The 14,198-nt window shown below is 38.3% G+C and overlaps 1 protein-coding gene across 3 annotated transcripts in view; it reads left to right on the top strand.

Moving 5' to 3' along the window:
• Positions 1 to 14,198, top strand: part of tgo (Aryl hydrocarbon receptor nuclear translocator homolog tgo) — a 535,800-nt gene that overhangs the window by 355,001 nt on the left and 166,601 nt on the right. For all 3 annotated transcript variants that reach the window (XM_090371458.1, XM_090371450.1, XM_090371441.1), the window contains one exon: positions 13,179 to 13,336. In XM_090371458.1, coding sequence (XP_090227584.1) covers positions 13,179 to 13,336 — 158 coding nt within the window. The remainder of the gene's footprint in view (positions 1 to 13,178; positions 13,337 to 14,198) is intronic.

Genomic DNA, 14,198 nt, shown 5'->3' with positions numbered 1-14,198 from the left:
CTGCAAGACGTGTAGAATTGGGTTGTGGGGAGAGATTATTGGTGTAATCTCTCCCCCCCAACTCTCTGTGGAAAATGTACTTATAATTTCCTACACTGGTGTAGGAGTACAAAGCAGCAAATTGCAAAACATTGCAAGATTTTTTTTTTTTAACGTTAGAAATCCTGTTAGAAAAGTTTGCAGTCAGATAGAAAACATTCTGTTTTCCAACTGACTGAAGCTTTTTGCGCATTTCCATGTGGGCTTCTCTTTTAAATCCTAAATCTGTTTTAAGGCTGTTTAAGTTCAAGCGCTGGATATTAAGAATGTGCTATCAATTAGTGATAGTCATCAGAATACGTTTGCTGAGTTTAAATCTCTCTTTTGATTTCAATTGGGTTGCTCGTTTTAAAACGGCTAGGCTTCGTTAACATTAATGGAAAAATTTAATCGAGCGTGAAAAAAAAGCATGTGTGAAAGATTAGCAAGTGCATCCAAGGTAAGGGGTGCACGAAACGCACAAGGTTACTTCCCATGAGTCACCCGTACCTGAGCTCGGCATTATTATGAACGCTTCTAACCGCATCATGGCGGCCCCGCCAGCATATACGGGGCCGATGCGTGAATTCTGCTTGTGTTCGTCTTCCATCATGGCGTGTGACAAGAACCCCCTGCTCTATTATTCGAACCGTGACATGGTGTTCCTGACCCTCTGCGTAATCTGCCGTAGCACGTATGTAGCGCGGAAAGGCTTCTATTATATAGTATGACTTGGGGCAAGACGTGTTGGAATTGGAAGATTTTTATTGCTGCGCTGTGTGCACTATGAGTAGTCATCGTTACCAGCACAATAAAGTCTGTATAATAAAGGGACGTGAACAATAAATATTTACATGCGCGATGGCCATCGGTAATTCTGTTTCGCTGTACCAGCTTTCCCTTTAATGCCCCATTCATCAACCACGATCACGAGAGAAGTTCAGAAGAGATCAAAATGAGAAGGATCCAAAGTGGTCTTACTTTGCGATTTTAATAAGATCTGTGGATTTCGTTATCACTTGTAGAATAGCAAGTTAGCTGATAATGGTGGATTTTTTTCTTTTTTCTCTCTAGGGATGAGAAGTGTGCTTCAAAATTATTTTACCTGAACTGTAACCAGTTCAAGAATAGTACAAACTAAATATCGTATTCCTAAATAAAGGTATGAAACATCTGAGTCAAGTACACGACATTGTATTGAATCCCTGTTGATGTCGTAACAGGAAATTTGAATCGAGCACTGGGATTATAAAGCACACTTCGTAGATCACAGCTATTCCAATTCATAAAATTTAGTAAATTTTATAAGATGTCTGTAACACTTCCATAAATCCTGTTGTTGTTCTCGTACTAATGCTGGAATATAGGAATCATCTAAACTGGTGATTGTGTGATATTCCATTGTTAATTCAAAAACATTACTAATGAAATATCACAAAGTTAAAAATAGTGCATTTTTTTTTCTTGACGCCCTGAATGAGACTCCGTCACAGAATAGTGGTTAATCCCTTCAGACCTTTGTAAGTTGATTAGAATAACATCCAATTTCATCAGATATGAGGAAGATATCGAAACTAAATCCATCAAGACAGTGCGGTAGTATTCTCCACCCCCTCGGACTTTTCATTTTGCAACCTAGCCTCAGAAATGCAATTCAGACAACATTGAAACTTCATGGCCCGACTTGGTTTGTTTCACTAAAAACAACATAATCCATAACTTTGAATGATTGAATTAGGTTAGCTTTTCTCTCTCATAAATCTCTCAGCAAGCACCAAAGAAACTCGATTATAGGAAATCTTTGAATCCCTTTCCTCCCCATCCCCCTTGCAGTATATTCAGAAAAGCAGAGGATTTTGGTCTTTCCTGTATAAAATGTGGCATTCTATGCATATTTTTGTGCAGCCATAAAACTCAGTGTTAGTCCGGTTTGCTCCTACGCTGTTAAACAAAATAACAAGCTATTGTGCCTTGGAATGGCTATTTATGGTGCCTTACAAAAGGAATTGAAAAGCCGTAGCATAAATTATAAACACGCATGCACGCACATACATACACACACACACACATACTTTGTTCTGTTCTGTGCCTCCCTTGCCAACTGGCAAATGAGATACTTCGAACTTTTGCAGGCTTATGGCTTGAAGACATCAATTAAATATGGAAATAGAACAAATATATATATATATATATATTTATATATATATATAGACCACCAAAAGCTTCATGTTTCGCGTAGGTCGAATGTCAGTCTTTATGTATGCTTTTTATAACGATAGACTATGCAGGAGTGGCCTACTTAATTTGTGATGTGATGTATTATTTTCCTTAAAAATGTCCCGCGATCTACCATCTCAAAAATTACATTGCACAAGGTGCACAAATCGAGGGATGACTGTATATTTAAAATTCGTCGTGATCGACCGAAATTAAATCCGCGATCGACTCGTTGGCCACCCCTGGACTATAGCATTTCACGTGAACTGTTTTGGCCTCAGCCCCTTTTGGTTTCTATATCTGCTAGCGAACCAGCGAAACAAAAGACCATTTTGTTTTCTTGTTCTCAGAAATAAAACATTGTGATTGACAAACAAAAATATTTCTTACCTGTCTTCAAAATTTGCTCTTCCAACTTTCAAAATATGCAGAATTAAAACTCTGTACGCCTGAATACATAATTAATCGATTATACCTTGGCTTTCATAAAAGCTATATATATATAGAGAGAGAGAGAGAAAAAAAGAGAGAGAGAGGTGTCTCGATCAACAGCATATCTCTCAGAATTAGTGTAACGAATGAGCCTGTTGTATCTCTTTTTGCTCTACAAAAACTCACTCGTGGCGCACATTAATGAACAGAGTCCACCTTCTTGCGGCCTACCGCAGACTCCGGGGGACTGCAAAAAAGGTGTATTCTGTGCACCATTTTGTGTACTGCTGGACTATAGCAAACAAGTTGTAAAAGAGTTTGTACGAGAGTTTGCAACATTGCCTTGAAATGTAATAATGGTGGGGGATTGGTGTAATTACAAGTACAGTATGTATACTACATGGTCAAATTTACGAGGTTGCAGTTTCTCTGTAACAAGTTAATATCTTTAAAGATATTAACTTTAACTTGTTTAAGTTGTTTACCTCAACTTTAACTTGTTTAACTTGAATTTAAAATATTGAAATAATACCTATAATTCAGTGGAAAATATTGCAAATTTTCAAATATTTTATCAAATTCCTATATGAAATACACTCTCCTAGCAAGCATCGCTGTAGCTTGGCATAAAGCTACAGCTTCCTTTTTTCATGTAGTCCAGTCGTGTCATAGGACACATGGACAAGAGTGAAGCTCCATAATGCTATAACAAAAATATATCAAACCTAATTACAACAGAAAGGATGGATGGTAACTTTGAAGCCATGCTACCGTACTAGGGTGGGTCTTTAGAAGTCCGACTTAGTCCGTCAGAAGGATGAAGACACTATTTTATACCCTACACAGTTGGTACACCCCTACCAAGTGTGCAGACAGGCAGGAAACAACTCAAGTGTTCTACTTGTAACGATTTCTTTTAATGACAAGTATAGAGCCCCGTTTTAGCCTTAGACTTGCGTAAGTTAGGGCTTATGATCCCCTGGCCCATGCAATTCATTGGTCACACATGTGGGAAGATATGAAAACAAAAGGAAAACGCTCACTTGTTTCTTCGCATTGTATTGTGGAACGTGAAGATGTCTAAAATTCGAAAAACTGAATGGTATGCTACAGTATTAATGACTGCAATCTCACTTTCGCCAGTAAAACATGCTGAAATATTTTTGTGATGTTTGTGAAAGGAAGTATTTGCGACACACTTGCATGTCGCACAGTATGTGGATGCAAAAATAGCTTTTTGGTACTTTGTGTGGCATGTGTATATTTGATTACCTCCCGGCTCCAGTTTTATGATGTGCGAATTGCGTGTTCTATAACGTGCTGACGAGAAAAATACTTAGGGAATTCTGTCAAGCCGTGACGATACCGTGGCATTATCGGTGACAAAAACGTTTGCTTGTATGATTGATAACACTGTTGTATTCTCCGTCTAGAAGCGATTCAAAGGCCAGCCACTGAGCCAAGCAATCGACAAGTAACAGTCGATATTCAGTCATTAAAAAATGGTTTTTCATATTTTTGGCTCAATCTGGTTTTCTTGGCTCTGTGGTGGACATTTCTCTGGAATTCCTCACCCCCTACTTTAAATTGTAATCTTCTTGATGTTTTTCAGCAAACAGCGTGAGAAGAACAAACTCACCACGCTCTAAACAAACTTCTAAAGTTGCTTTCATTATATTGATTCTTATTGAGTTGGGATATATTTCCATTTTTTAACATTAACCACCATTGCAGTTTAGGTTCTTGGGTCCACTGAAAACTTTTTCTTATAAGTTCGATGGACTTCATATTGTTACATACAAGGTGTTTCCAAGAATGTACAGGACTTTATGATTTCACATACACTATAGTCATTGAGAGAATGGCTGTTTATAGTGTGAAGAAGCAAGTCTGTCACAAGATTCGCTTTCACAATCGAATCACATCCTCTCACACTTGATGGAAAACGCCCGAGTTTGAATCCATCAATGACGTGAGGAATTTTTATGGGCATTATTAACAACTTGGTTGAATTAGTCGGTGTCATGCGAGAGTTGTATGGTTTTTCTTCCCGAAACTCGAGCTCTTTGTCCAGAGAACAACAAACAGACCGATGCATCACGCAGTTACAGACACATTATATTTATTGTGTTTAGACTGTGCCAGCCAGTCTTTGTCTCTGCCAATCCCATCTGCCGTACAGATCACTAAGGCAACACAAAGAGACATCATCCAGGACCAGTTGCCAAATCAGCACAAAGAGTCATCTGGGTTCAACTTCCTGGGATCAGTCACGAAGTTAACACAATGGACTACTATCTGGAATGTGCCACTAGACAGCAAAATGAACCACCATCTATATCAGTTACTAATGTAATACAGTCGCCATTAAGGCATAATATAGTAGTAGACGTACAGTATCTTATGTTAGGTGGCTCCCAAACGCTAGTTCAACTGCGCCAGCCATTAAGGCGCTTAACACACCTAACCTGGCTTCACTTTCGCAGATGTTCCAAGTTTCCGCCATTAACGTTCACGGCAGCCAACAGCAGAGCGACAACTTATGGGACAGTGCCTCAAAAATCTTGCGCTTCATTTCTGAGTCCTTGGGATGCTGGTTAGGTGATTTAACGCCACATGTCTTCTATCCACAAAGTCAGAAGTCAGGTGGTGTTAAATCAAAACATAGATAGAACAGAGATATGCTGCATATCGCCTTCGTGGGTAGCACAGTTGATAGAATCGTCGATAGAATTCTCTACATCGGGTGTAGACCTGAGTTCGAATCCTGTCAATGAGGTGAGGAATTTATGAGTCTTTTTTTTTTTTTTTTTTTCACAACGTGGTGGACTTAGTCAGTCTCAGTTGAGAGTAGCATGGTTTTTTTGTGCTGGAGAAAACCATGCTACTCTCCAACAAAAAGCAAATAGTAAATCGACCACAGAACACACACCCAGTGTACGACAAACAAATTATGATATTAGGGTCCCCCGTAAATGATTACATCTACCCATATATTTATTTTGTCTGTAAATTGCATGTGTTCTCTGGCCGAATTGCCTGTTTGCTGGACGAAAAAAACCAGTTTCTGGGGGGGAACCTTGCTATCTGCGCCTGAGACACACCCAGTGTACAGACATTATATACGGTTATGTCTTAAGTTGCTGATGCGCCTAATACCCTACAACAAACAACAACAGCTTGGATAGCAAGGCCCCTCCCCCGGAAACTCGGGTTTTTTATCTAACAAAACACGCATATCGACCAGGGAACACGCAATATATTACATATGGGCAGATGAGGTGATTCTCGGATTGCTCTAATATGACACTTTCCTTTTTAACCTCCTCCCCTGACGGCACTAAGGTCCAAGTCTAGGCATACTGGTCACAACGAGGTTCTTTCTCGCCCTGTTAGTTCCAAAGGTTTAACCTTTGCTTGCCCACCTTGGACCGGCTTGGCCGAGTTACAGGGTTTTTTCAAGAGGATGAATATGTCACAGCACCAGTTGTGAGAGAGTAAAAGTTTAATATAATAACTGCACCAGTAGTAAGGTGGAGGTAGCCAATCGTATAGTCAGAACGTATTGGACTGTCGTAGTCGAAATAGTTCTGGGACATCACACCCTGTTTTGTCTCTAACTAGAAAAACTAGTGTTACAGGCGTTTGCGGATTCTAGCGATTCCTCCGTCAGTAATCAAGCTGTAGCTGTTCCAGATGAGGAACGAGAACATATAAACTCAGCCATATGAGAAATGAATCTGGAGAAGAGAACTGAAAACAATAACATTTATTTAATGGAGCTCACATTTTAACAATGCCCATAATATAACAGGAAAATACTTATCTATTGATGATGGATCTCTCCGACTGCATACTTCATCAGCACCCGATCTTCTTCCAATGGCAATTCTCTCTCTCTCTCTGCTTATAATATCCCACCATATATATATGAAGACATATGCAAGATGGGATGTTAAAGTAAGTTGCCTTTCCTCAACTTACTGCAGCCATGATGGAATGCGCATAGTCAAGAACATTTTGAAATAACCTGTAACATCCAAATATTGCTCCACTGGTATCAGTGCGCTCAAAGTGCACCGCAGAAACACTCGACGCCGCTGTCAGCAGTTTGCATTGTTGACACTTGGCAGGATGTGCCCTTGGATTCATACTGTTTTCACCATATTCTAGCTCTCCTATGAGCGTGAAACAGTAGGAACCAGGATTCGCCAGAGCAAGCAGCGTATTTCCAATCCTCAACTGTTCTGGTGCCCATAGACTCAGAGGATGCAGCTGTTTGTGCTGGGCGCCTCCGTAGCCAGGTAGGCAGAAGCAGCAGTGCGTAGCACACGCTTCTTGATTAGACCGGGGTTCGAGCCCGTGACCACCAAATACGGAAGATGCGGAAAGGTCAGGAAATGACCACCGCATATCCCCAGAGCAATATGGCCTTAGTTGCTAATGCTCCTAAAAACCAAATAATAACAACAACAATCTTTGTGCTGCTACATGTAACGTCTCTATTCAGCGTCTATGAAAGGCAGTTCCTTGTGCTGCTGAAATCAAATGGGCTAGACTAAGCACGTGTCGGTGTTTGAAGATTTTATGGTTGCTGTGGCTTAGTCTGGTTTGCCTTTGATCATATTGTTTGATGACTCTTAGGAATTTGAAATGAACTGCCAATTATTGATAACCTAGACTTGGACGCTTTAACCTCGATTTTAGACATTATAATTTTTTTATTAAATGTACCTATAGTTTTTCTAAATATATCAGTTTTTTGCCGTCTTAGAAAGTTTAACTCCACTGGGGTAGGAGGCTGATGCCAGTGACTGTCTGAGAATCATCTTTCCACCCTATAATTGGGCAAAAACAGGGAGAGGGAGTATATTAGAGTAGAATGATGTAGATTATATGTAAGATACACAACGGAGTTGCAAAGAGTTCGCTGGGACCGACTTTTGGCAACCCCGCCTAAGAAAAATGAATGTAGTAATTCTTCTTTTTTGCTTATAGGTGTGGATTCCATTAGATCATCTGTTGAGATTTCTTATCCTTGACAGGATACGACGATGAGCTTTATGAAATTCTTTGATTACCACTGTTGTACCAGATTATTATTTTGACTAGTTGTAGCTTTTCTATTACTCTTCACAAGTTGTAGTAGTAGTAGGGTTTTTAGGGGCATCAGCGAATAAGGCCATAATGCTCCGTGTATATTGGCTGTAAATTGTGTGTTCTGAGGTCGATTTTCTCTTTGCTGGACGAAAAACCCGAGTTTCCGGGAGAAAAAAAAAAACCACGCAATCCTTGCCTGAGGCCAACTAATTCAGCCGCGTTGTGAAAAAAGGCCCATAGAAATTCCTCCCGTCATCGACAGGAATCGAACTCAGGTATTTTCCAACCGGTGTGGGAAGAACGGTGATCCCACCAACTGTGCTACCCACGAAGACCACTTCACAAGTCTTACTGGATATTATTTGGTTATTGGACCAACCTCTATACACCTGAAACTGCAACCCTGCAGTTTCCAAGATACTCATACTAACGCGTCTGGCGCCGACTACCATGCCACGTTCAGTCCCTAGAATCTTTGCCTTTGATATACTTGTACTGAATTTCACGCATACAACGTATCTGCCCACCTGATCGCACGGTACGAGCACGTAATGCTTTTACTGAAAAAACTCTCCATTTCACGAAAAGGGTAGGTTGTAAGTAATAAAATTCACTCAGTGTACACTATCCTACCAGCAGTAATGTAACACTTGCAGTTATGAATAAATATTCATTTAAAGATTCTAATAGCGTGTTGGCTCACCTTTGGCCGTAATACCTGCTTCATTACGTCGTGGAAAACTTTCTACTAATTCCCTGAAGAAAGTTGTGGTGATATTATGCTCTACTTCTTTAACGCGTTTGTAACGTATTATTCCACGTGATATTCAACATCCATTATCTCAAACTCTGTTCGCTCATTCCGGATGTTCATCATACACGCTTTCAATGAATTTCAGGCTAACTGCTGATCACCTTTGATAGACCAAAATATTACATATTTTTTAGTCACACAATTTCCTACAATCAGAATTGTGTCCCATAACTTTTTATAGGTTAGTGTACGTAGAAAAAATAATTCGCGCAGGCTATTTATAAAAAAGCATGTATATAGGATAAATCTGGCCTTTATACTTTATTTCATAATAAAAGTAATAATAGAAGCTATCTTACTTTAATTTTGGAAACTGCTGCGTGTACTTAGGAAACTTTACAACTACTCAGTTATAGTTTTCAGCTATCTTACTTGCTGATGCAAACATGATTTTACTGAACTTTGAATTCTCTGATGAGCAATTTTGAATTCTTCGGCCTTTTGGTACTTATTACGTACCGGCCATATAAATTATATTTTAAAGCGCGCGTTATATTTTACTAATACATAATAATGTATTAAAAATATCGCTTTAATTACTCCTTGGCGATCTGAACGAAAAGCATAACGCCAATTTAGCTTCGATGCCACGTTCCGCCGAAACGTTCGCTTGTTCGACGCGAGTTTAATGACGGAGTCATTAAATTTCTTGTACAGTAATTAGTACGGAAACCACGTGTAATGGTTGCTGTTGAATCGACTCTGTAGTGTGCCGTTTTTTTTGTATGAAAATTCCAGGTATTTCTGTTCCATTAAAGTAATGTTTTCCATTTCAGTTTGCTTGGGGTTGTTCAAGCAGAAAGTTTATTTATGGACATGGCGTTTTGAAAATCAGCGTGATTGCGTCGATCAAGCTATCTCTGGTGGGAAGAGGGGGGGGGGTAATATCTTTCGTTAGTTCGCTGTTTTTGATATAAATAATATTGTTGATATCTTCTATTATAACCTGGAACATTATTATCTTTTAAAGAAACAAGCCATGTAATTGAGGTACGAACGTGGTTACAAGATAAACATTACAGAAATTTTCAACATTGAGGGGGGAAAACACATCTTAAGATTACTTTTTTATTTCAGTGATTTCATTCTTCATTTGTTTCCTATTTAGAAATCATTTGACACGTCATATTGTCATCCTTAATAGGTTACAAAGAATTTGCTAATACTGTTGTCAGCATCGTTCAGATGGTTGCTCTGTGGTGAGTTTCATTAGCATTAGTAGAGGCATATGATGCAAGAAAGCAAGCTTATGTAGCATCAACCAAAAAAAAACATTTCACAATCCATTCCCTCTAAACGTTTGTCCAGTTCCTCCTTGAATTTATTTAAGCTATCAACTTCCACAATGACAGATGGCAGTTTGTTCCAGCAATCAACCACCCGCTGACTAAAGGCAAACTTCCAGACATCTATGCCCCCTCAGGTTTGTAATCTGAGCAAGAGGAAAAATCCCATCAGCACTGAGTCTGCTCAATCCATTCAAGGCCTTATACACCTCACTCAGATCGCCTCGCAGGTGCCTAGTCTCCAGAAGCTGCAACTTGCAGGACTTAAGCCTTTCTTCATAAGAGCACCCCTTTGTTCCCTTCACCAGTCTTGTTGTCCTTCTCTGTACTCGTTCTAACAACTCTACATCCTTCCTAAAATGAGGCTTCCAGACCTGTACGCAGTACTCAAGGTGTGGCCTGATCATTTCCTTATACAAGGGTATAATCACCTCCTTATCCCTGCTTGCAAAATTCCTGTATATCATTAACAAGACCCCATGACCTACTCTGACAGCCTGTCTGCACTACTCAGAAAACTTCATTCTGACTGCACAATTACACCCAGGTCTCTTTCATTCTCCACTACCCTGAGTGTAACACCACATAGTTGGTACATTTCTCTGGAGTTACTGCTACCCATATGGAGCACTTTGCACTTGCCATTGTAAACTTCAGTTGCCACTGCTCAGCCCATCTATCCTTTTCAAATCCTGTTGCAGCAGCATACTGTCATTACCGTTATTAACAACCCTGCCAACCTTTGTATCATCTGCAAACTTTGACGTTAAGCTTGATATACCTTCATCAATATCATTGATAAATATACAACTTCCACAACAACAGATTGTAGGTGCAGGTGGATTTTATGAGCATCAGCGACTAAGGCCAGTTATAATCTGTAAATTGTGTGTGTTCTGTGGTCGATTTTCTGTTTGCTGGACAAAAACCCGAGTTTCGGAGGGAAAAACCATGCTATCCTCGCCTGAGACCGACTAACTCAGCCACAACGTTGTGAAAAAGTTCCATAAAAATTCTCACGTCATCGACAGGACTCGGACTTGGGTCTTTTACACCCGGTGTGTGGGAAGACAACGATTCTACCAACTATGCTACTGCCGAGGGCCGTTTGAATTGCAACCTAAAACATGTTTTGATAACGAACTGTTGTTTTGTTGTCGGATACTCCATCTCAATCAAGGAATAGGATGGCTTGATTTCTGTTTTCTTAGAGTTTTTCTTGATTGACGCAGTGTGAGCCTTTCACGGAAATTATCTGTAATTGCCAGCATTGTTTTGTCATGTGTGGGGTATGAGTGGTTTAATATTTAGACCGCATCTTTTATCTCTACGTTAGCATTGGCGATTCAGAATTAGGAATAGAATGAAAGTATTTGACTAATTTAGCACAAATAAATTATTCAAAAGCGATTTATGACAGCAGTGCCAGTTCATTTGTAATATGTACTCTATTCTGTCCCTGCAAAGGTTTGTAAGTGATCTACAAACGTAGATCACTTACATACGCGTATTTTCGCCTTTTCTCAGTTGTATCAAATAAATTTCGAAAAAAAAAATATTTGTGTGCAGTGTAATACCGAATCTTGCCGCGATGCATGTTTAACATTAAATAAATGTTAATTTGTTATGATATAATAAATCGTGGGAATTTTTTGAACGTACCCCATGCAGGAATCAGCATTAAATCTGCCTCCTATCGTTTATTATGATTCTGATAGTCCGAATAGTTCCCAAGTGTTCCCAAGTTAAATTGAGTTTGTGACTGACCGTGATCGTGCTGTAGCGTGATTAAATATATCAGTTTTTTTTTTTTAAATTATTATTATTATTTTGCATTAATCAGGAGTCTATCTGAATTCAGCAATAGCCTGCGAACATACTGGTATCGTTAGTAGCAACATCTTCATGATAACGTTTAGCCTGTCCAATGGAAAAAGTCTAATTAGGAGGTCTGTAATGACTTCTCATTCAAGATTTTATAGTTCTCTGCTCTGTTTTTTGCCCAAAAAAAGTTCCAACTCTCTTGAAGGAATTCCAAGCTTCAGTTCGAAGAGATTTAATACTCTTTCAAAATGCTTGCCCGTACTTCTATTCTAAATATTAAAAGTCATCCCTATTCTATTCCATAACGTTTGCGATATTCTTCATTAGACTTAATGAAGAATATCATTAGACTTAATGAAGAATATCGAAGAATATTTTGTGAAGCAGCGATAGTTTCTTCAATCAATTAGTGGCTTACAGATGACAGTTTTTTTTTTTTTCTAGGTACAATATTCATGTGAAGGAGACCAAATGTTAGTTTGTAATGTATGGTTTAATGGAATAATCTTTAATATTCGTAGTATGTGTCAAAACGCTTATACCAGTAATTATATACACTATAAAAATAAGAAAAATTAAAAATTCTGCTAGAAGCATATGAAATAAATTAAATATTAACTGACTTTATATGCAACTTTAACAAAACATCTTGTAGGCACTAGAACATGTAAATTAACAATGATTGCTTGTTACCATTATCTAAATGAACTGCTTCCACTGACGTTTCGATAATAATTGCATATTCCGTTATCAGAATGCAAAGCAAACAGCTGATAATTGAAATATACGATAAATAGTTATTAATATGTCTGTTTATATACTCCAGGAAAGCCATATAGGGCCAGAGGAGTTTGCAAGTTATAGAATACAAGAAAATTACCGTATGTTATGGTAAATGTGAATTCAAACACATTATATCTGTAATCTGTATGCGCATAGCAAATATATTACGTATTAGGGATTTAGACTTATATTGGACATATGTAAAATCTGGATTCCCATGTTATCAGATAATCAAAACGTATAAAACTTAAAGTATGAATGTCGGTCGTCATCTCCCAGGAAGTGTTAGATGGTTCAGTCCCCGAGGACATTAAAGTGGAACTGCCAGGAGGAAAACATTTCGTAATCCAATTACGAAACATGAAGAGGATACACGTTGTACTGTACAGTATAAAAGGTTTGAAAATCGCTGCTGTTTCTTAAACTCCAGCTTGGTTAAAGTTCACTGTTCAATACTCTGAGGACATTAGAGTGGAATTTTTATAGCTTACTATGTAATTTATTTCAGACTTTTTTAATGGTTAGTTGTAACAATTTTTGCCAAGTAAAGAGGATTGTTGGAAAGAAATCAAGAAGTTTATACTCTGAACGATGTTCAGAGATAAACTTCCCGATGTTTTTGAAATATAGGATAAGACGTATGTATATATCTTGTACGAACATTGCTCAGCTTGACCAACATTTTTGTTATGTTCTCGTTGCAGGGAAAATCACAGCGAGATTGAGAGGAGGAGGCGTAATAAAATGACAGCATACATCACTGAACTCTCCGACATGGTTCCCACCTGCAGCGCCCTTGCCCGGAAACCAGATAAATTAACCATCCTCCGCATGGCAGTGGCCCATATGAAGTCATTACGAGGTACGTACATTCATACATCATTTCCGCTACGAATGTTCTGCCTACTTTCAGAGTTTAGGGAAGAATAGCTCGCAGCGATTTATTTGCATGAAAATGTAGTGAATTTTACTGTGCCTTGCACAATTGGCTGGTTTTTTTGTTTGTTTATTTATTTATTTTTTTTATTATTGTTCTCATTCATATACCCTTACACCTTATCAGTGTTCCTTTAGCTGTTCCTCTACTTTTAGTCAGGATAATTCTGCATTGCGGGAGTGAAACTCCATCATATTCTTTCATTTCTTTATCCATAGTTTGCATCGAGGAAATAACTATCTTTTTAAAAAAATTGTTTTCAATCATCTCTTTAAAGAGAAGAAACTGATGTTATCCTAAAATGTGGGAACATTGTGCATCGACATACAGTTTAACACTGAGTAAGGTTTAAAAAAAAAAAAAAAAAAACACCAAAAATTACTGTAATAAGGAATAGTTTAATTTCATTAAAATCAGACCAATAGAAATCCAGCAATTATTATTACTTTGTTCGTCCGTCCGCATGCAATAAATCGACTTCCAGTGAATGGATTTTGATGAAATTTTATATTTCACTCTTTAGAACGATTTGTCCACCCTTCCCAAATATCATAAAAATTATACAAATAAAAATTCCGCAATTATTGTTTATTTATTTTATTTTTATTATTTTATTTATTATTATTATTTTTTTTATACAGATAACATAGGCTATCCATATATCTTATATTGTAGCTGAAGCACTGGATATCATGTTTTTTGACATGCACCGGTTGGATGAATGAATGAGCAATGTAGCGGATGCGCAGAAATGAAATTTTCTTGGGTCGCGCATAAAAATCGTTGC

The sequence above is a fragment of the Mastigoproctus giganteus genome, chromosome 1, assembly GCF_048544385.1.
Source record: "Mastigoproctus giganteus isolate SK-2022 chromosome 1, ASM4854438v1, whole genome shotgun sequence".
NCBI classification, from domain to species: Eukaryota; Metazoa; Arthropoda; class Arachnida; order Uropygi; family Thelyphonidae; genus Mastigoproctus; species Mastigoproctus giganteus.
Note: the sequence above shows the minus strand (reverse complement) of the source record. Positions and strands in the feature narration are given on the sequence as shown.